Source organism: Talpa europaea (genome assembly GCF_964194135.1).
Source record: "Talpa europaea genome assembly, chromosome: 10".
Taxonomy (NCBI): Eukaryota; Metazoa; Chordata; class Mammalia; order Eulipotyphla; family Talpidae; genus Talpa; species Talpa europaea.
This window is the reverse complement of record NC_140077.1, coordinates 98,356,388-98,380,739: the sequence shown is the minus strand read 5'-3', so window position 1 is coordinate 98,380,739 and position 24,352 is coordinate 98,356,388. Positions and strand designations below refer to the sequence as shown.

General features: G+C 36.9%; 1 protein-coding gene across 1 annotated transcript in view; it reads right to left on the bottom strand.

Annotated features, from left to right (window-relative positions):
• The window catches only part of MARCHF1 (membrane associated ring-CH-type finger 1), a gene marked incomplete at both ends in the record, with an annotated part of 225,979 nt that overhangs the window by 29,150 nt on the left and 172,477 nt on the right, over nucleotides 1-24,352 (bottom strand). Inside the window, 1 exon segment of the mRNA XM_084244872.1 lies at nucleotides 14,277-14,457. Coding sequence (XP_084100998.1) covers nucleotides 14,277-14,457 — 181 coding nt within the window.

Genomic DNA, 24,352 nt, shown 5'->3' with positions numbered 1-24,352 from the left:
CACAATAATGGAAAGAAAATAATGTTAATTCTTTAAAGTGGATATGATCATTTGTACTATTTGCTATGGATAAAATTCTTTAGTGAAACAGGAATGGCAGCTGAAAGGAACTGAGGTATGCTTTATCTAAAAAAATGTGTTACATGAAAATCCTCTGGGCCATGAAAAGCCATACAGAAATGTCACTGAAAGCCACACATTTGTGTTCTCAAATCTTTGGGAATCACAAAATGAAACGTGACTACCTTTTTTGTAATGAACTTTTGAACAAAAAATGTAAGGGGCAGAAAGTCTTATAAATATTTAAAAACAAACTGGAAACCCAGACCAACAATTCTGGATGAGGGGCCAAAAATTACTTCCAATTACAATGGAAGTTACATGTGAGTTGTACTGTCAGGATTAGGGTTGAAAATGAAGTCTTCAAATCTTCAGACCTCAGTAAGAATCTTAACCTAACCCAGCTTCCTTGTTAATAGTGAGCTAGCAAAAAGAGTAAAATTATCCTTAGTATACTTTCACTGGGACTTTCCTTTAAGCAGCCACTTGGGACCCTGGGTCTCTCGAAGATACTTTTCCTTAGAATGTCAGTCTCTGAGGTCAAGCATGATGCTATTATAGCATCTCGGAAAATTATGGCATTTCCCTACTTACATGGAAAAAACTCAAAACTGGGCCTTGACTGTTGAAAGGAGGGTGATAAACTACAGGTGAATGATATTAACCTCAGAAAATTCTTTATCTTTTAGTGATTTAATTTCACAAACTATGAAAAAGCTGTTGATTGCAATCAATTTACATAGAAATTAGTCAAAATATGCCAACATTATTACTACAGCTTCAAAATGTAACTGCCTGTAGTAAATAACTTCACATCTCCTGGAAATGCAGAGATAGAACATAAATGCTATGGGATGATTTTAACTTTAATGCTTTAATATACACATTATCCCTGAAGTCAAATTCTTTCACCATAATGACACGATATAAAAAAGTAATAGCTTTCTGCATACAGGGGTCTATTTGACCCTGTGTATTATAAGATATGATTGTGATTTAAGGTTGGCAACATTGGAAGTGGTTTTCGAGGGGGAAAAAACAGTGAAGTGGGTTGCCTTGACAACATGGGTTCGCTGCATCAAGAAATCCATGACAATGCAGGACCTTTTGGTATGTCGAGATTATAAACTATCTACTAAATTAGGCTAAAATAAAGCTAATCCCACAGCAAGGCATTGTTCCCTGACCTACGAAATATTAGTTCTCACTTTTTATCCTGAACCCTATTAGAAAGTAGATGAAAGTTCTATGTGGGAAGACAGGAAAGCAGGAAGAAAATAGCAAGGGCAAGAATTTTATTCATGAGTCTATGCCCCTTTCCTCTAACCCACTGCACCTGCAACAGGATTCTGGGAATTCGTACATATTCTCTGAAAGTCAATCCTGCTAAGAAAAATGTATGTCGGGCTGAATCTGTTGATTTCCCAGGCAGTCTCCTACAAAGCTTCTCTGCGGGGAATATCACTTGCTCATATGCACATTCTTAAATAATGAGCATAACCAGGATTATCACAACAAAAGGCTAGTTATTAGTTGAACAGAAAACAAAACCTGTTAACAAAGGTGCTCGCTTTTTTGTCATGGCAGGACTGAGGACATTGATCTGTAACATGTCAAGACTCAAAGACATAGCCTGTTATTAAAATCCAAACCTGCATCTTAGAACAAGCCTGTTCCTTTCCCCTGGCCACTTCCCCTCTGTGACCCCTTTCTAAGGGCACGATTTCAATAGTCTGCTTCGAAAAAATCACCATAAAGCAATTTTGAATGAGAGTTTGGATTTTCAAGAATTTTTTTTAAAGGTAAGCAGAATTATGTTTTCTTGGCTTAAGAGGCAGTGTTAGTTTTATTTTCAACACAGTCTCATGCTATGATTCATTTCATGTCATCAGAGATGGTTTCTGAGTGAAGCAGACACATTGTGTGGTTGAGCCGCCCTTTGCTTTTGTGTTTCCTGGTGCTAAGATGGTGGAAGGAATTAGGACCGGAGGGAAATACATTAGGAGCAGAGCAACTGCTTCTGATTTAACAATGTGGAGAAGCACTAGTCTAAGTCCCTGTGAGTCCAGGGATCATAAATGGGCAGCCTGTGACAGCTCCAACAAGTGCAGGCCAAGGTAACCTAGCAGAGTGTGCCACTGAGTATGAAGGTTAAGAATGAAGAAAGTTTTTGTTCCAAGTGGTATTTATTTTCTTTCTCCTGGGTAATAGACAGGAAGTCTAATAGATGGACCCATCACTACATGAAAGGCCATTGTCACCCAGGAGGTTTTATGTCTCTTGGAGGCATAGGCACCAAGCCTATGAATAATTTAAAAGGTGCCAATGGATGAATGGAAACATTGTTTTTTAGAAGTAGCTTTAGAAGTGACAAGTGGACAGGCATGGCATCAACAATGACTCACTGACTAGCTACCAGGTAGTAAAATAGGCATATTATTTGGGAAATATGCCAGAGTATTCTGATTTAATCCTAATCATTAGAATTTCTCAATCAAGATAATAATGAAGAAAATCCAAGCTAATATAAAGCCATTAAGTCATGATCATAGCTAAGTCCTTTACCAGCTGACAAGCCAACCCACACACTTTCTATGCAGATATTTTTTTTTTTTTAAGATTTATTTATTTATACAAGCACTGGGTACAGTCAGAAGCATGGGAGGGTGAGAGAATTCACCAGAGCTAGAGCGGGGAGCAGAGCAGGCAGAAGGACCAAAGTGCACTGCTGAGGGGAGCAGCGGGCGGCAGGAGAGGTCTGCGCGCCATGCGGGACCCTCCTCCGGTGGCCGTGGAGTGGCCGGGGATTGAACCGGCGCTGCAGAGGCTGCTGGCAGCTTCGCAAGCCAGCGCTCAACCGCTGCGCCACCGGGGAGGCCCTCTATGCAGATATTCTTAAAGGAATCACAGGCAACAGGAGTTTTATCCCAGAAGACACAACTCATCTTTACCCAATGACTTTCACACGCCAGTGGATCATCTGTCTTGATCAGTCTCACATGGGAACTGTTTGCGTGAAATATGAGTCTATCTTATGGTCACGTGCAAGGAAACTTCTCGATTTTAGGGAAGGCAGGCAGTCTAAGTAACATCTTCAGATGTGACACAGGGATTCTTGCATTCTGGTCCCTTATTTTGCACAGATGAGTAATATTTGATTAAGTTGTATAATAATCTTCAGGTCTCAGGGGTTTTATCCTTATGAAATGTTAAATTTGGTAGTTACTAATATTTTTTTCTTTAGAGGCCAAGATTTTTCAGAGTTGCAGGGACTATCTTAGGTCAAAAGAGAATGAAGAATGTGAAGTGTTCTGAGTTCCCTTCATTTTTCTCACTAGTATAACTAGAGTATTTAAGTTTTTACCTCTTTTTTATTTACCCTTTTATTTATCATTTTAAAATCAGCTTTTAATTTTGGAATAATTTTTGATTTATAGAAAAGTTCTAAAGAAACAAAGGTTGTATATGCTTTAAGGAAAATGGGTTAAATCAGGCTCTTTTTGCCTTCCATTGCTAGCTTCTACGGCCATCACCTGTAGCTTTGCTTTCCTCCGGTTTGATGATTGCCAAACAGAAGCACCATCTACTCAGAGTGCTTGACGCCAGAGACTCAGGTGAGTCAGGTGCACAGATATCCAAATTCCGGGACACACAAAAAAGAGTTTGCAGCAATTGTGGCTAAATACTCTCCATTTTTCACTGAAATGGTAATGGTTGGCCTTCCTGCTGATAGTCATTGCTGAATTTTTTTCAATAGTGCCTCTTCTGTTTGACACCATGGTTCCTGAACCAAACCATACTACTGGGCATCAAGGTTGAGGGTTGAGGCCATAAACCAGTGTGTGTACATGACCTCCTAGAACATCGTCCAACACTCTAAAGTGTTCTGGGAAGTTCTACAGAGTAAGTGAAAATAACTAGACTACTGCTTTACTTTGCATAGGAAGTCTTTAGAAGAAAGATTTTAAGTGCATCTATAAAAATGATTAATTACTGTATCAGGTTTTCATATGTAAGTGACTGCCTGGTTCACTTAGCATAACCTATTAGAAAGTAAGCACAAAATAAATTTTGTTCAAATATGCCACATAAGGCTAATTGTTTTCTTTAACATTTTCTTTATGAACTCCTGAAATGGGTTCAGTATGTTAATGATTTTCCTGTCTTAATCTTGCTTACTTTATTAATTTGCTCAGCAAATTCCTTACAATAAAGTAAGCGTGCAAACTTAAACCAGCATAATTCTTATCTGAATGACTATACATTTGAATTATTTGACTACAAATGAATCAATGCATGGACCCCTGCAGTCATCCAGTACTATAGTCAGTTCTTTGAGAGTGTGCATGGTATTCTCTTGCTGGTCTTAATGTGCATTTAATGATCAATATTAAATTAATAAGAATGGAAAAGTGAACTTGTTACAGAATTGATAATAGAGAGTTAGGAAGAATAATATCACCACCTTATAGGATTTTACGGTTACAAAGTACTTTCACTTTTATTCCTCAATCTCCAACGTTGGCAAAGTTGGTGCTATTGTCATCTCTTTGCCCTCCTTTTATTTTTTTTTTGGTACATAAGGAACTATTTTAAGTCACAGGACTCATCTAAAGTCACAGGGCAACTTGTGAGGGATTTGACTCCAGTTCTTTTGCATACCCAGTCTAGGTCTTTCCCCTGCATTATGCTGTATTTATTGGGCACTATAATATTATAAATATTATAAATATTAAATATTTCAAATATTTAAATATAAATTATAAATATTAAAAATATTTGTAGAAATATAAGGATATTTCCTCCCTGCAGAGATAATAAACTCTTGGTCTGTTGGCTGAATCTAGCCTTCAGATCTGGTTTGCTTTGCTGCATATTTTTCAAGTTTGAATTAGTTATTATTTTAAAAAAGTGAAAGCCATAAAATTAAGTTTACGATTTTGGCTTTGCTTAAAAAAGTAGTTTTGCTTTGGAAACAATCAACTAGAGATAAGTAGTTATTACTCCCTTTTGTAGGTACATCTATTCTAGAATGTCATGGTCCTTCCTGCTCTGTATCAACTCCAAGGATTGCATTATTTACCATTTGTCATCACAAAACCAGACTGCTTCATTCATTATATTACCTATCTCGTTCCTTTTATAAAGTAAATTATCTGTGGGACTGAGCCTCTCTCCACAGACACTACTAGTAATTTTTCTCTGCCAATTTGGACAGGGTTGTTTTTGTGCATCCTTCTAGCTCTGGTTCCAAATACTCATTCAACAACCTTTTCATCTTAATTTTCTCTATTAAATTGCTCCCCTAATGGAAAAGAGGCAGTTATGAAATTGAAGATCTCTTCACCTAAAATTCCCTTGAGTTATAATTTAATATTTGGAATTATGTCATCCCTGTCTGGAATTACTAGAATTATCTCTCACACCATTTTTCAAGTTTATTTCAAAATACAACTAACCCATTTTGAAACCCCCTACCTGCATTCCTATTCCAAGGATATAAATTTTCTGGGACAAAGAATTTTGTCCTGTTTATCACTATAATCTTAGTGCCAGAAACAACGACTGGCACATAGTAGGTCTTAGAAAATCTTTGTTGACTGAATGATTAAAGTGGGATTAGTGAATTCTAACTGGGCATTACTGGAATCTTCTCCCAGTGGTCCTTATGTATGAATTGAGCCCAAGAGGACAGTGTAAGTCTCTTCGGGAAAAGTCATTTTCTGGATGTAGAGAAAGATCTAGCTTCAAAATTTGTTAAGTTTATTTATAGATAGAAATACTGCATGACAATATCAACTTTGCATTACACTAGCTCTACATTTACAGAAAACGTTGCCTTCAATAAAACAGAACAGTTTGAGCTCATTTGCTTCGATCCTTTTTTTTTTTTAAGACTTATTTATTTATGCATACAAGAGCTGGGGTATAGGCCAGAGATGCGGGGGGTGAGAGGATTCACCAGAAACAGCGTGGGGAACAGAACAGGTGGATTGACTGAAATACACTGCTGAGGGGAGCAGCCGGCAAGCAGGAGAGGTCTGCTGTGTCATGTGGGTAGCTCCCTGGCTGGGGATTGAACTCGTGCTGCAGAGGCTGCGGATTGCTTCATAGTGCGGTGCTTAACCCCTTGTGCCACCAGGGAGGCCCCTTGCTTAGATCTTAAATCTACACTGGTTTTCCACTCTGTACCAAGGAGAAATTGGTTTTCAGTTCAGCCTGCTTCTTTCTTTAGGATCAGTTACCTTCTATGCATGTTTGAGAGGTGCAGAACAGCTTTGCTATCAAGGACCAACTTGAATTTTCTTTACTTTTGTTTTTAGCTGCCTGCTTTCAACTTAAAAGGAGGAAAAGCTTCTGTTCACCTTTCAGGATGAGCCCTCAATACTCAACTGCCCTCAAACACTCTCCTTCCCTCTCTTGGGCTTCCTTCTTCTTTTTCTTTTCTTCCCCCTTCTCACCTGCCTTTCCCCCTGTTTTCCTTTAGTCCTGCTGTCCCAGTAGCTGAGTGGATATATCTACCTAATTCAGGGGAAAATTGTCAAATGCAAGATAAAAGCATTGGTGATTAGTCCGTGGGTGAAGTGGTATATCCATGTGGGAAACAAGAGGAGAGAGGCCACTGATGGTGCCATTTAGAAAAAAAGAGAAAATTGGAAGGAAGCTGGCTTGTGAGAGACGAGTCTGCTTTTGGAGTGAAATCATCCAGTTTTCTATCTTATTATCACGTTGATAATAACACACAAGTATGTTGATTCATGTGTAATAGGGCTGGACACCATCAGTCCAATGGACCATACTGAAGTATCTTTTATTTGTCAGTACAATAAAATAAGAAATTTGACCTGGTCTAAAATATTTGCTTTCAAAATAGCCAGGTTGATTCCCAATGCCTTGTGGTTCAAAAAATTGGGTTTAGGGGAAATTTAGTAAAGTTAGTGGAAATTTCCCCAAATTTAGGGGAAAATTTTTTTATATTTATGTCAAGATATGAGAAGCTGAAATAATGAATAAAGAAAAAAATCCCAGTGAAGGGAGAAAAATCTTTATCTGGAGGAAATTTGACTATTAAAGTAACATAAACTCAATTATTACTCCCATCTTAAGAAAAAATAAAATGAAAGGCAAATGTACTCTATTTCCTATAAAATATCAATCATAAAGGTGACGATTTGGGGAGATCTTTATTTATAACTGTGTGTGTGTGTGTGTGTCTATGTGTATACATATTAGTTTGACACTTTTATGCTTTCCATATGGATCATTGTAATATTGATTCCACATTTTAACCATGGTTTATGTTTGAAGTAGAAAAATACAGTGTTAAAAAAAAGTTCCATTTTGTGTGTCCCTAGTCCTCGTTAAAATAAAAATGGATTTTCCTTAGAGTGAAGCTGTTTCCTGTTAAAGACAGCAATAGAAAATCTAATGTATGTTAAGTATTTCTTTTCATATTGAGAATAGTAACAGAGGATGACATCAAGTGAGGTTATGATCCCTGAGTGATACTTTTCAAAGACAGAAACAGTGGCAAAGCAGTACGTGATTGGATCTACTCCGAAGAAAGTACCAAAGAGAAATCTTCCAGCCAATGCTGATTATTCACGCATTGTTTAAGTCTCCTTTGTGACATCCTCTATCAAATCCTGCTCAATATACCTATCCTCTCTCCCCAATGAATGAATGGCTAACTACTAAGTAGAACCTTCTTGTTAGTCTAAGGTTTGTAAAGTATGAAGAACAAAAGAGAAAAAGACCATCATTTTACTCTACGTTTATAGCTATTGTAAAAAAAAAAATAATAACTTCTCACAGGGAAGGTCTCATAATGAAAGTTCCAACTTAGGATGTGGCTTGCTTTCTCTGAGTTTCCTCTAGAGTTACAGGAAATTCCTGATACCTACGCTATCACTTACCACCAAGCCTTTCAAACATATTATAAAATAGTGTAAGTAACTCACCTTCTCCTTCCTCTGCAGTGGGCTATACACACTCAAAGAGCAGGTGTTTTTCTAGTCCATGCATTGTGGCTGGCAAATAGTACATGGTACAGTGAGTTGAACAAATGAGTGAACTGGGCGTCATATGAGCCTCTCAGAACAATCATTTAGAACATAGGTTTTGCAGCTGTGGGAACTCAAATCTGCCCAGAGCAAGGGCCAGTTTTATGGATGGAAGTATCACAAAAGTAGAAGCTATTCTAATGCCCAGAGAAGAATATTTCTATTTTGAATGAACTATTCTGTAATGCTCATCCCAACTGACTAAGCAGATTGTTTCTGAAATTGTGAAGACTAATTGATCTACGAGTGTTTAATCAAAGATTAGGATGTGACCATGGGATTAAATCCCAAATATTTTCTATTAGAAAAAAGCATGTAACACCTGCCTTTCCTAGGATTTTACACTGTCGTATTATTTTCACTGAAATGCCAATTGTAGTTTAGAAAGCAGGAATGAGTTAAGGAAATAATGCAAATAAAAGGCAATAAAAAATGAAACAGGAAAAAGCATCTTAGTGGAAAGGATAATGGTCCCATTGAGGTGAAGTAGTTTTCCTTTAATGATTTTCTGTTATTTTGTGCTTTGCTCTTCCTTTCCCTTCCCACAGCAATCAGCTAGGTCGCCTGTTGGATTCTTCTTTTTCACTGAATGAAACAGTGAGAATACATAATTGGGCTGTAAACCACACCACCCTCCACCAGCAGTGAGAAGTTTGTAGTGGAAAGCTTACCTGGCTTATTTGGAGAGTGTGAGTTGGAAAAAAAGAAATCATTTCCTAAGAGTGTTCTAAATGACTTAGATCGCCCATGGGACTCATATAATAATGTAATTGAAACAGAGCAAAAAGATAAGAGAATTAGTATGCATTGCAAATTATGAGTACTGAGTTTTTGGGCAAGAATTAAAAGAAAGTTTTGTCTTGTCTCATACTAGGGCAGAGATTTTCATGCCTCCAGGCTTTTGTATTTGTAAAGAAATGAACCAGCAAACCTACTCCTCAGAACTAGGCTCTGAGATGATAGGAGAACAGCTTGGATCCATTAAAACTTCATTTGTGGCAGATTTTCATATCATGCAATCTCAAGAAATTTGTAAAATTGATAATTAGAAAAGATGCCAGAGAGAATCCTGGAGTGATGACCGAATGTCCATGCCCACAAAAGCTCCTGCCAATGATCAGAAGAGAATCTTGTAGAAGTTCATCGAGAACTGACTCCACCATTTAGAGACTCCATACTATAACTCTTGGTTGTTGTTGTTGCTTTAAAGCAGAAAAGCAGTAACTATACAAGATGCTGAATACAGGCCACTGGACAAATGCAGCAGTGATGGTGGCATATGCTCTCAGATCAGGAAAGAAAGAGAAATGACACAAAGCAGATAGAAGGACTTTCAAAACGCAGAGGCTGGTGGGAACAGCATGAAGATAAGCAGTCTTACATGTGTTTTTCGCGCTACTGAGGCTGTTAATATTTTGTCAGCCTGCAAGATAATTGATGTTCATATAATGATACAACTACATACTAGGTGAAATTAAGAAGGAAGACTTATTTTTTCTCATTTTGGAAAGGTTTGTTTTTGAGAGATTTCCATTAGAAATGGCTTAAATAAAAACTAGAATTTGATGCTGAAAGGGATGGCTGCTCACTCTCACTTTGCATGACTGACACAGTGCAGCCAAGGAGCACAAGCTTTCGAATCAGGTAGTTTCGGGGTGTGTGATATTGGATTAGTTTGATATTGTCTTATTTTTCTCATCTGACAATTGCACTTCACACATCTATATGGAATGGAGTTTTAATAAGGATTAATTAAATGATATAGTCTAAATATCTGCACGTAGTAGAAATTCATTAATACAGTCATAGTGGTGGCTGCTTTAATGAAATTGCATATCTCCCATAAAGTAAATAAATGAGGCACTTTGAATTTCTGTTTGTGCTCAGGCAACATTATTCAATAGGGCACTATAGACCCTCAGTAGGAATCTGATCACATTCCCTGTTCTGTCCAATATGAAGAGTATGAGTTGCAACACTACTAGATCAGCGAGAATCAATACTAATTTTTGGGCGATTCACTTGTTTTGGTCTTTGTCACTTTTGCAGGATAGATGTTATGTGAAATTAAGGAAAGGAGGAAATTAACATAGTATTTATCAACATTTTTAAACAGTATTATTTGTAACAGCATTTTTTTTTTAAATAGGCATTTCAGTAAAGCACTGTAAGTTTTTTGCTGGAAATGTAGAAATACCAAACTCATTATTCCTTTTTAGTTGGCACATTAAAGTCATACATTGTAAACTTTTAAATACTGAACTGTTTTTGATCTATAATTACAAATGTATATGACTCAACCTAATAATTACTAAAGCAAAGGTGGTTGATTCACTGTGTCATTATTTGGAGAAATGAGACAAGGAATAAAAAGATGCATAGTTAATATTTTCTATTATATTTCTCAAATAGTTTATACATAGAAAACTATATAAAGAAGTAATTTAGCAGAGGACAGAAAGTTCTTGTTGTAGTATTGTTGCCCCTGCTCAATATGCAATAGTTGGTTTCTGTAGTTCAAGTTTAGATCTGAACTCCATGCATTTCTTCAGCTTCAGAATAGATCAGTTTATGGTTCCTAACTGATATTGTGTGCTTTTTCAAATTACACTAAACAGTCACTGTTAATTCTATATTTTTGTTTTTTCAATTTTTCTGAGCCCTAAGAATTATTTCTGACTCTAGGTATCTCAGAAGATTAATGGGAATTTTATTATGTGTTATAAGGGGAGGTGAGTGACTGATTGAAAGATGATGAAAATTGTTTTCCCCCTTCCAATAAGTTCCTGGTTTTATTTAGACTTTAAAGGTTTTCTTCTGGAAATATCAGGATACCTTGATAAATTTACCAACTGTAGATTTAGATATAGTAATAGTAGCAATTAATGAATTAAGATTTTACCGATATCTTCAGAGACTATTAAGCCCAAGTTTCATCAGACTACGAAGATTTGCACCTTTGTACTTTAGAAAGCCATTTCATCTAAACAGAAGCTACTGCCTCCATTGGCTAATGGTAGACATTCGGACTCATTAGCTAAATTAATTGTTTCATGTAGTAGGTCTTTGGAAAGTATAAAACTGTAATGGAATTACTGAGTTGAGAGCAATTAATTGGATATACTCCAAATACATTCTAACCAAATGCTATACCTGTCATTCTTAATGACCACTTAAAAACTACCAAAAGAAAACTGTTGTTGAATCTTAGTGCCATCAAAATAAACCATCTAGAACAGTTTAAAAATGCCTCATGCCTGCAGTTTGTGTTTTCAGGATGTGAAAACCATTTTAGATACTGCCATTTAAGTGTTATTCCAATTCTATTGTCTCAAAGGAGAAAGAGAGAAAAATGGGATACTTTTTCCTAGGTTTTTTAAGTCCATAAATTATAGAGGCAGGAACAGAATACATGTTTCTGTCGTCCAGGACTTATGTGTTAGGCCAGTAGTTGAAAATTCAGACCCCTACACCAGGACCACACAGTACTCAGAAGAGACGAGAAGGCTGAGATCCCAGGATGAGAAGGAAAGGGAAGAGTACAAAATATGGAAAACATGACAGCAAATAGTTTTTCAAAAGGTCAGCCACACTTAACTGCACTGGTCGTGTTCCTGTGGGTATGTGGCTCCAGTGAAACCAGAAGATCTGATTTTCAAATACAAAATAAAAGTGTGGAAACTTACATGAAATAGTCACATGTTTAATGGTTGTAACAAATTCAAATTGTAACTCTGTGGGTCAAATGAAACACATCTGTGGGCTATCAGGAAGCAACTTCTGGATTAGATTCTACCATTCTCTGTAGATACATAAATGCTATTAAAAATGAAAGATGTTGACATGCTGTCCTTCATCAGTATTTATGATTAAAGGAAAGTTTTTTTAAAAGCTAAGGTATTTCCTTATTCAACAGATAATAGGAGCTCAGTAGGTTGCTGCAACGTACTCATTACTAAGAAGATTAAAAAAAATAGATATTTCTGCTGCCTTTCTCTGGCTTATAAACACATTAGTTGAGAAAAAAAATCCTGGTAGGGTTGGATATAAAATATTAAGAAAAGATAAAACTTGTATAGATGAGGGGTGATTCCATAAACTCTGCAGGTACAATAGAACAAGAAAAAATTTCAACTTCCAGATAGCATCATATATTGTGTACTATACAAAAAAATGAGGGCACAGAGTGCATGAAAAAGAGAAAATTTGAGGGCCTGCCTGCTGGCCTAGGGGTTATGTCTCAGTACTATCACTGTTGGCCTGAGTTTGAGCCCTGGCCAGGGAGCTAACCCACATATGGCACAGCAGACCTCTTCTGTCTTGCCTGCTGTTCCCTTCAGCAGTGCATTTCAATGAATCTACCTGTTCTGCTCCCCACTCTGTCTCTGGCGAATCCTCTCAACCCCCATACCTCTGGCCTGTACACCAGCTTTTCTACACCAAAAAAGAGAGAAAATTTTGAATATTTTATTATCCCAGATTGTTGCTATCAAACAGAAATATATTTAACAAAGTTGAAATGGAAATTTTATATAGATGTAGGTTAAAAAAAGGGAGAAATATACAGATGTTATGAATGATCTATATTTCCTTGAGAGATAAGGAGAGAAATATATGGGATCACAGAGAACAATGTACAACTTAGCTCCTTCAGCATGTTTCTTTCTTTTTTTTTTTTTTTAAGATTTATTTATTTATATAAGAGCTGGGGTACAGGCCAGAGTTGTGGGAGGGTGAAAGGATTCACCAGAGACAGAGCGGGGAACAGAACAGGCAGATGGACCAAAAGCACTGCTGAGGGGAGCAGCAGGCAAGTCAGGAGAATTCTGCTGCGCCATGTGGGATTCTCCCTAGAAGGCTGGGAATCGAACTAGCGCTGCAGAGGCTGTGGACAGCTTCACAGCTCTGCGCTCAACCCACTGCACCACCAGGGAGGCCTAGCATCTGTTTCTTGCACAAAGAAATAGGCAAGGCATAAAAGTCCATTTCTATTCTGGGATTGATTCCTCTGGGTCCTGTGGGTACAGAGTGTCACCTTTTGACACTCAGGTCACCCATGTGTTAATAAAAGACAATGCATATCCCAATGGCACTTCGTCCAACGTTTTTGAGATTTATAAACCATTTGCAGATTTTTAAAATTCAGGCTACCTCAGAAGCAGGCAATGCTATTCTTCCTCTCCCTAGTTTTGAGACTTAACAAAGAACAGCAGTGGCCAGCCACCAACCTCATGCCTTTTGGAATATCCTTGTTTGCTTTTCATCTCTGCTCAACCTGGCACCTATCATGTTTATTTCTAAGCAATGTTCTTTTTATCCACTTTTGCTTTGCATTTAATTTAAATGAAAAAGCAGCTCCAGGCAGATTCATTATTTAAATTGCACAGTCTCCTTTTGAAATTAAGGCATCCATATATGCAGTCAGGCTAAAAGACACATAAGTTATATGCAAACATCCAGGAGTTTAGCTCTCAAGCATGAATTATACAAAGTTCATTGTCTTCATTTGTCTCCTTTACAAGTTGTCCTTTGCTAGTTTTGAGTGAGATGCTAGCTTTATATGAGTTATATTCTTGTCTTTGCTCTTTAGAAAAATAGATCATAAATGAGGAATTTGAAGATTAAACTTACAGACTGAAATATACTTACCTTTCTCCTCCTGCTTGATACACTATATGGAAATAATACTTTTCATTTCTATCTATTCTAATTAAACAGGCAATATCAAGCCAAATCCCCAAAGGTGAACATAAAGTCATCACCTCTTTTTGTTCTCTTACCTAATGCCTGACTTTCAAGAAATTAGGTGAAATCATATTACATAATATATTATCTGACATTGGGAATTGACCTTAGATAGGTAGAATGTTTTTACACACCCCATCCATTCAATTACATTAAATGACAAGTATATTTTGCATATACACAGCAGGCACACACACATGCTTTTCTTGATGAGGAAGAGTGCTGTAAAAGCCAGTCTCAAGAATAAAAAACACACTGGTATATTTTACATAATTGAACTCAACATAGCACATGTGCTTCCATGGATGGAAACATGGTAGCAGAATCTTATTGTGGGTGGAAATGGATATTAGGAGGAAGCCTGTTTTGCAAGTTCTCTCTGGCAAATCAATTCCAGCAAATACTCACCTTCCGGAGGGGTTTGAGCTTGGTCTCCATTATGAAGTCATATTTGCAGAGCTCACAGCAACGTGTGTCTGAGCTCTTGATCCACTGGTGGAGGCAGGACTGGTGGACAAAGCGCAGGGTGCCCGTGCAGCGACAGGGTGTGATGAGGGGGCTCTCGTCATCCCCTTCACAGTGACAGATCCTGGGGAAGGACACGCCAAAGATTTAGAATGCTTGGATATTTCACTCCAACTTGATGCCAGGACCGAATCTATGACTGATTATTAATTTTCTTTCTCTTGCATAGTCCTTGCTGCAATTTTAAGTTATATTACAAGGCATTAGACACCAGCATGTCAAAAATTGTTCTAATTTCATTCCTGCACTGAAGCCAATTTTAATATGACAATCATGGATCTAGGCCCCCAGCTCAATTTATGTAATAGGTCTTTATCTACAGGCATAAGCTTGCTTTTGTATATAAAAGTTATGATGTTGGATTCTGATAATCTCAGTGTCTTATTTTAATGAGATGTTGTATAGAAGCATGGTGTATAACTTAGTATATACAGCATTCTGTAAGTGTGGAAATTTTCTGAAAATTTTTATTGTGTCACCAAGAATAAAGAAAATACAGAAAGTCTCAGTTTGAAATACTACAATGATTTTCCTGAAATAATGCACCTGTATTTGGTTTCAACAAATGGCTTAAACTGACAATAATCATTTTTGTTGAAAGTTACAAAAACTAATTACATAAATTTCAAGTATAGTAAATCCTGTTGTTTTATGTTTTAAATATAATTACTACATGTTCCAAGAAAAATAGGTTTAATTAGTTTACTCAATTATTATGAATTCTAGTGTCATAGATTCACAATCTATAAAATTTTCATTTTTCTCACCTTCATTTGAAAAATTAATTTATTTTCATCATTAGATAGGGCTTTTTATACCTCAAAATTGTGAAGCCAAGACTTAGCACCTTAATAATTCTTCTGAGTTAACCAGTTGTTAGAAATTGTTAATAAAGTAATTTGAAATAGTATTTGAAATCTGTTAGAAATATGAATGGAACATTAAAAAATATCTGAACAGTTACTTTTTGAAGCTGAGTCATAGTGGCAGTTTGGACAAATGTATGAATTGCTGATACAATTCTTTCCTTTTAGGTCTATATGTCGTATTCTCCAGGAGCAGAGTTTTAAACAGTGGATTTTAAAAATACATTTATCTAGCTCAGCTGTCTCCCCTGGGGAAATGAAATGGTTGCTCAGATTGTTACTGCACTAAGATACAGGAATTGAAACCCACACTCCCCTAACCTCAAAATAAAGAAGTATGACACAGTACACAAGTATTTTGAATCTCTTTTTCTTAAGTAAAAATAAAGTAAGCAAGAAAGAACATGATTTCCAAAGTTCAGAGTCCAACTCCTCTCCCGATCTCTCACCATTGAGTTAAGAAGTAGCAGTGTTGGAAGTGGGAGCACATGTAAAAGCCTAATGTAGTTATTCTCTGAGAGCTTGCATTTTAATATGAAAGGCTGAAATCCCTCCTCTTCCCAAATATATAGGTCCTAGGGATCAGGGCTCAGGATACTGTGTCACAATTGTTGGCTATGTCTAGACAGGTGCTCAGTAGATGTTTGCGGAAGAAAGGAATTGTCAGTCAACAAACTATGATTTATGATAAAAATAACCAGTGAAAGCAAATCTGGGTTTCTAGAGTACCTCATTTTGTTGTAATATTTATTTATTTATTTATTTATTTATTTACTTATTTATTTATTTATTTATTTATTTATTTATTTATTTATTTATACAAGCACTGGGTACGGTCAGAAGCGCGGGAGGGTGAGAGAATTCACCAGAGCCAGAGCGGGGAACAGTACAGGCAGACTGACGAAATACACTGCTGAGGAGAGCAGTGGGAGAGCCGGGAGAGGTCTGCTGCGCCATGTGGGTTTCTCCCTGGTTGGCCGGTAATCGAATTCGCTCAGCAATGCCTGCGGACAGCCTTACAGGCTGTGTCCTAACCCTTGCGCCACCAGGAGGCCCAAGGTTGATATGCCTTAAGTTCTTGTACCTCTTATCTTCCTGCTTCCTATAAAGATACCTCTTTAGATCAGCAGGCAGAAAATTATGGCTGGATTCTTCCTGATGAAATTTTTGCAAAAAATGTTTGTCGGAACACACCCATGCACATATATTTATGATTTGTGTAGAGCTATCTTTGTGTAATAACTACAGAATTGAGAATTGCTGCAGATAGCATAGGGCTACAAGGACTAATATCTTTACTATCTGATCTTTTACAGAAAATGTTTGCTTATGCCTGTCTAAAACATGGAGATTATGAGTTAAAGACAATGTATGAATATCGTCCACAAGAATGAAAACAAAATTGACAAAATCACTCCTATCTCTACAAGTAATATAAAAATTGAGGGAGAAGTTACACAGAGAAGCACACACAAAATGAAAGCCCTTTTGACCTGATATTTCGAGCTACTTCATGAATAGTCTGCAGGGACAGGGGGGAAAATGTTTTCATTTAAAAAAAAAAATTCAGCTCATCCCTTTTGTTAATTGATGACTAAAGAAAGATTGTGTCAGGGGCTCCCTGGTGGCCTAGGGGTTAAGTCTCAGCACTATCACTGCTATAAGTCAACTGTTGTGGCCTGAATTTGACCTCTGGCTAGAGTGCTGACCCACATGGCAAGGCAGACCTCTCCTGTCCCGCCCGCTGCTCCCCTCAGCAATGTATTTCAGTGGATATGTCTGTTCTGCTCTCCACTCTGTCTCTGGGGAATCCTTTCATCCCCTGCACCTCTGGCCTACCCCCCAGTTCTTGTATGCAAAAAAAAAAAAAAAAGCTGTGTTAAATGCTGCACAGACGCCAAGATACCTCTGGCTTCTTACTGACATGCAAAAAGCAATGTATTCATGAGCAGATTTAAACTAACACCTGGCTGATGACTGAGTTCAAAGTGACCTAGCACTTTTACTGATTGTCGCCCAACTTCCTAACTCATGCAGCTTCCTTAAAAAGAAAATACTGAAACTGTTACCTGAAGCCCCAGCAACAATATCGTTGTTCATAAAAGTAAGGTTATTTCCCACAGGGAAAGTGAAAATCTAGGTTCATTTTCATTCCCACTTCACAAGATTTATTTTACATGACTTTAACATTTTTAGCATTTTCTAAATTATTCAGTTCAAATTGGACTTCAGGAGTCTTTTTCAAACCAGTTTAGATTGTTTGAAATGAATTTAAGGGCCAAACATTAACTTCAAATATCTACCAGAAATAAAAAAAAAAATAATGCAATAATAGCATTATGGAAAGAATTAAACACCCCTTGAATTGATATACTTCACACAAACCACAATTGCTGGGTTAAAAGTGAAATCCCAACAAATGAAAACCCAGTAAAGATAAGCATGCCTTTTCCAACAGCATAATTGCATAGAAAATTATTCTAATAATGAAATAAAACTGCATTGTAAAATATTCATAATTTTGATGATTTTTATGTTATGGGAAATCGAGCCTCGGGAATGAAATGATTCTGTAAAATAACTGGTGATCTACATTGGTGTCTGTCCCTTAGTGATAGGAACAGCTTTTATTGGCATTTAGTATTTTAACCAGCTGCTTGCAATTTAATCAGCATATGTTGAGATCTTCACCATTTAAAACTTGAATGAACTCGTACTTCCATATAATTTCTAACTCTCTGTGATGCTCAGACCACAAAACACCTTTTAGAAAATAAAATTCTGAAAATTTTGCATGTTTGTGTGTGTATGTCACACATGCATACGCTGAAATCCCATAAAGTTTGAATTTTGATAAAATAGGTTAGTTTTGGTATTATATACCTTAAAATGACCTCCACTGCTCCTCACCCCTCCTTTAAAAAGGCTCCTTGGTTCTGGTTAACTAACATATTATTTCTTGCATGAGATTTTTTTTTTTCTTTAAAATTATTGATAACAAGAGCCTTCTTCCCTCCAACGCTTTGATAGCCATAGTGGCTATTTGTACATATGAGTGTTTTTTTTTTTTTTTCCATTTACTCATTCATCATTTTTTTCATTCACATTTTCTTAGTTCTTGGGCATGCAAATAAAATCAGATAGCAGTAGATAGTGACTTAAGAGGGCGAGAAAAGAAAGTGGAGTTAGGTTCTGGAGTTAGATATTAAGTATCTGGACCACTGTGTTGACTCAGGGTGGATGGGAGACTCTCTCAGTCTGCAGAGAGCTCTGAGGACGACTTTCTTTGTTTCCATAGTAGCTGTGACAGCAAGGCATGTGTCTACGTGACTGCTAAAGACAGTAAGCTCTGTAACCTTTAACAGCATTTCAAATTCAGGCCTGTCAACTCTTCTCCCAGATTCTATGACATTTCCCCCCTTTTCTTTTGGCAAATCTTTCTGATCTGTCCCCTCTCTTTCCCACCTACATTTTTTTTTTAGCCACTCGCCAACTAAATCATCATTAAGCACAGTAATTATAGACATTGCTGTGTTTGTAATGGTTTCATTTGGATGTTAATCTTTACTCAAAAGTAATTATCATGTTTCAGAGTTTGGCACTCATTGTTAGATTCACTTTAGTACACTAAAATGATTAGAATACGTCTTGGGAAGCCATATTGAAAGGTATTGACTGAGGGTGAGAACTCGGTGCTCATGCAAATGAGTGAAGAGATAAGGTCTCTCTTTTTGAGAAATCTAGCACAGCCATGAGAGGATAGCAGATGAAAGTTTAATTTTCATTTTTGTTCCATTTTATTTTTTAACAGGGAAAAACAGCTTGTTCAGAAGCAAAACAAAGATGCCACAAAAAGGCAGATATTAAAAAACAATAGTCAGGCAAGCAAATGCCCTATTGTTAAAGGAAGTTTCTTGAGAAGGTAAGATAGTATGGAAGAGGAGTCTATTTTTGCACAAGTGGAAGAATATACAGGAGAGAAACAGTTTTTCACTGGGCAAGAAGTAGATGCAAAATGACAGGTGAAGATGAAAAGGGGTGCAGTAGGTGGGTCCAGGAAGTATTATTATCTTCCTGTATAGGAGACAACATGTATGCTAAAGAGAAGGGAGGAAGGCATGGAGTTAAGGCCTTGTAGAGGCTATAAATAATTAGAAAAAGCCACTTGGAGAATGTGATGGGAAATTAACCAAGCCAGAAAATTAGAAATGTGCAGCAGCGGAGAAATCCCTATAGAGATAAGACAGCACAAATTTATAGCAGGCATTGTTATCACTGCTGTGTACTTGGCAGTGCTGAGCAGTCAAAGAGCAATACTACAGTAAGCACAGTCAACAGCCTTTATCACCAGGTCAGAAATGGAAAGAACACAGGAGTGAGGATTCTGGTGCATCAGAGAATATGAAAACAATTGATCATAGTGTCTAGACGCTAAGCAGGGAGGTCAGTGAAACCATCTTACGGTTAATGTAAGCGGATGGACTTGAGAGACTGGAAGTCATAATAGTGGTGAGGAACTGGTGTTGAAAGTGGGGGAAGTAGGATAAAGATTGTCTAAGATAGACTACTAATACCCTTCATGGATGAATTCATATCCCTTTTGTTGCATTTTTTTTTCATTGTCATAGAAAAAAAATGTACAATTATTTGGTGTGTGAGATTCACAAGGGCATCAAATCCTGATATACATCCTTGCTCTCTGTTCCAGTAAACTGGAGAAGTTCTCAAGTTATTCATGTGTAAAACAAAGTTTAAAATACCCCTCAAGGTGTCATGAGGGTTAAATGAAATAAAAGGCTGCAGCACCTGGCATGTGGTAGGAAATAAAACATTTTGATAATTCTATTATAACTAATTTGTTACTTTTACCCTGGAGTCAAAGGATGAATACTAACTACTACTAATTTGATTTACTTATATCAATGTTTTCAGTGCACTGGGACTAGCTGATTTTAGCAGCTAGTTTGGTAAGTTGACTAGAGCAAGTGCTTGTTAAAGTCAAGGTCGTGATTCTGACCTACAGGTGAGTTAGCTACTGACACATTTGAAACCCAGGTCAATCAAGTCACAGGACATGGCTCAAAGAAGTTAGGTGACTGGGTATATTTAGATCTTTGATTGGTAAATTTGGGATAGAATTCACCTTAGCTTTTCTGAGGGTGACCTCAGACAAGTTTTCAGACAGTTGGTTTTGATATTGGTGACATATTACATGGTTATTATGAGGCTCAAATAAGATAATGTACACGAGAAAATATTGCAGGTATAAACACTATACCAAAGTAAAGTATTATTATCATCATAGAAATGATCAATAAATCAACAAAAAATGCTGCTAGGAAAAAATGAACAAACACATTGCACGTTTTTATAAAAGTAACTCAATTTTTCATGAATGCATATCAGCTTATAGGAACTGTTGTTTCACCTTAAAGGACTGTGATATAAAGAGAGGGAAATATTTCCTTTTTTTAACTTTACTAATCAAGTCTAATAACATTTTCTTGATCCTCAGTTTTCCTGATTTTTTTGCATAATATTGCTTAGCCCCTTCTTGAAGGTTCTCTATTTTACATATGTGACATTGCTGCTATATTACTACACTAAAAGTGGGATTAACAGGGCATATAAAATGATTTTAGGGATTGGAATAGTAACTACTTATACAGGACAGACAAAAAATTTTAGGTTTCTGAGTCTAGAAAGATGAGAAATGATAGGGGAGATGATAATTTGACAATTGAGATATGATAGTGAGGGATGATAAGGGCAAATATAGAATTCAACATGTCTAAATTCATAGCTAAGACTCTTCAACTATATTTCAGAATTAAAGGTTAACAGGGCAGCTTTTAAAATATGGGTGTAAGATGTTAACTAGATTTATTGTGATAATTTCACAGTATATCCAGATATCAAATCACATGGTATACCTGGAACTAATACAATGTTTTATGTCAATTACATCTCAATAAAAAATGAAGTAAAAAGTAATATATAAATAAAAAAATAAAGTAAAAAATGAAGTAAAAAGTATCAGTGCGGTAATTTGGAGGCAAATAAAAATACTAATCACCACTTTCAACATTTATGAAGGAAGAAAAGACAGGGAAGGAGAATTTACATGACAGCTGTCTTCAGGTATGTGAAAAGCCATTGTGTGAAAGGACAGCTGCTCATGTTCTGTCCCACAGCTGGATCCAATGATGAGAAGTAAAGAAAACAAATTTCCATGAAATATATAAATATATTCTATAGTATTATATCTATATTTACATTAGTTATATAAACTCTACAGTAGCATAGAACATACATGTATATGTATGTATCAAGGCTTGTCTGAAGATGGAATAAGCTGCCCCATGAGTCTTCATTTCCTATCATTGAATGTACTCAAGCATAGGAGGGTGTCTAGATGACAGGCATAGTATAAAAGGAACTCATGCAAGGATCAGTAAACTACGTGACCTCAAATTTCTTTTCCAAAGTTGCAGTTCTGCTATTCTTCCTTTCCCAAAGACTGATTTCTAACACCCCATCCCACAACTTTGTCAGCATTTCCCCTCTGCTTCTCCTGAGGGTTTTGTACTTGACCCTTGGATTTTTCCTCTCTGCACTGACTGCCCTTGGGAGAAATGCAGGTCTGCAAGTCAAGGATTGCTCCTGGACTTGTGGTTTTAAACATTCATCTCCAAAACCAACCTCTGCTTCTTTAACAGCAGTAAATTTCAGCAGTTCTGAAACTCCGGTAATGGTCTATCCCCAGTGGAACACTTTCTAATCCCCACACCTCACCATCCCCCAAATAGTTTTTCTCAATTTTTTTTTTAGCTTTTTTAAAAAATTTATTTTTCACATCATTGTTCATTTTTAAACAACATTTGCTTCCCCCACCCCCTCAGGTGTAGTCCCCATAGAGTTTCCTTCCCCAAGGCACCTGTGCACCATCACCTCAGTCCCCTGTGCTCCTCCTTCCCTCCCTCTGATCCCTCTCCCTCCTCCTCCCCTGCAGGATGTCTCTGGTTTATAATTGTCTGTTTTTACTTTGTTGTGGTTTTTCTTCCTAAATATTCCATCCTGTAAGTGTCCCATTCCCCTGACTTGCCATTCTTTGAAGCTGCCATGTACGTTGGAGTCTATATTCAAATTATCATTGATATGCCAACATTTTTTCTCATACCCATGATACTCCCCATCTTGATAACACCTCCTCTAAATTTAAGCTGTTCTAAAATTCATCCTTTGCTAAAACAGTCTATAGATCTCTTTGCAAACAATGCTCTCTCCATGGCTTGAGGTTTCATTGCTCTTAAATCCTGCACCACACAGACCCAGTTTTTGTTGTTTATTAATTGCTTCACCTATGTAAGTTATTAAATTTAAACTAAGCAAATTCTTATTTATTAATTTTTTGGGGCAGGATCTTCCTTGAATGTAAAGAATAACATGCAAAGTAGAATAATTGAAGTGACTAAAGTGTTAAAAAGTCAGGGAAAGGATGGCTAGGCACTAGACCATAAATGAACTGGGAATGCTTTAACTTACACTCTATTTCAACTCGCACAGAGCACGGACAAAAAGAGATTGCGTAGTGAGATGATTTGGCAATTCCCAGAAGTTGTTACTAACGACCAGCGTTTTGTTTATGTTTCGGGAAATTCACATATAATGAAAGTGTGAAATATATGATCTCCACATATACCATGCACTCTTTAATTTGCATTTGAGGAACTAAAATGAGGTATACCAGCTTTATGCCCTATCTGAGCATCAGAGGAAGCCAAGCAAACTGATCTGCAATAGAAAGGAGAAGTAACTCTTAATAAGACAGAAGACGGAATGTATTTGATATTATTCTTATTAACCCACTATTTCCAGAATCTCTTACTGACATGAAGTGAGCATATATTTTTCATTTAAACCCCAAAGTAGTCAGATTTTGAATATTTTATTTATATTTTATTTATAGTAATGAAGATAAGCATATAAGCTACCATTCAGCCTGAGATTAGCAGTAACTTGAAAATTCTACTTAAAAATGTAATTATGGCATAAGAACAAAATATTTTATGGACAGCTGATACCATTTTTGTAATCATAAAATTGGTAACTTTGAATCTGCAATCTTTTTAGCATTTACAAGGTGAGTGACAGTTCTTCACACACAAGTGATTTTTTGAAGTGTTTTGTTTTCTCAAAGGAACAATTTCAACTCAAAAAACTTGGTGCATAGCATGACTTCCTGAGTTTAATTTCATGCCCTAATTTGTCACCACTGACTTGGTCAAAACATCAGACCATCTGCACAGAGCTGTAGGGAATAATCAAGAACAAAGACAGTGACACAACAATGTCCCTGGTTCCTAACTTGATCCTGGAACTGAGCCTAAGTTGCAACTAATCAGCTGTGTTTTCCTCCCACCAAACATCACAGTGATGGAAAACAGTGGAGAAAAAGATAATGACCACCTTGTTGTGCCAATAATGGAAGCAGGGGAAGCCCAGTCTTATTTGAATTCATAGCTATTTTGGTTGTGTGAGCTGCCATGGATTGGGAGGATCCTATTTGAATTGGTTCTTGTGTGGTTCTCATCAGCTCTTGTGATAGTTCAATTCCATCGATACCAGGAACTTAAATGCTGACTGGACTCCAGGATTCTCACAGGAACTCCTGTATATCCAGGAGTCCAGGCCAGTGACTCAGTCACATAGGGTGCTAGGTCTTCTTTGAGGACCTTCTGAGAGGTCCCCCAACCAAATGTGATGGTATGTGTAGTCCCAAAGGACACCCAGGAGTGTACCCCACAATAGAACATATCTTCCTCATTTGTTTTAGCATTGGTTTAAACTGTCCAAACCCTCCATGTCAGGAGACATCAAAAGCTGGGTTGTGCCCTTGGGGTAATTTCTCCTTAGTTCACCATCATGTTGTTGCCCCCTCTCTACCCTCTTGGTGATCTCATAGCATTATGCACTTTTGGGTAAAGGAATTGATTTTCCCCACTGGCATTTACCTTTCCAGATCCTACCTTATAATTTTGGCACATATGTGGTGAATTAATAGATAATAAAAATTGAATGAATACTCTGTGG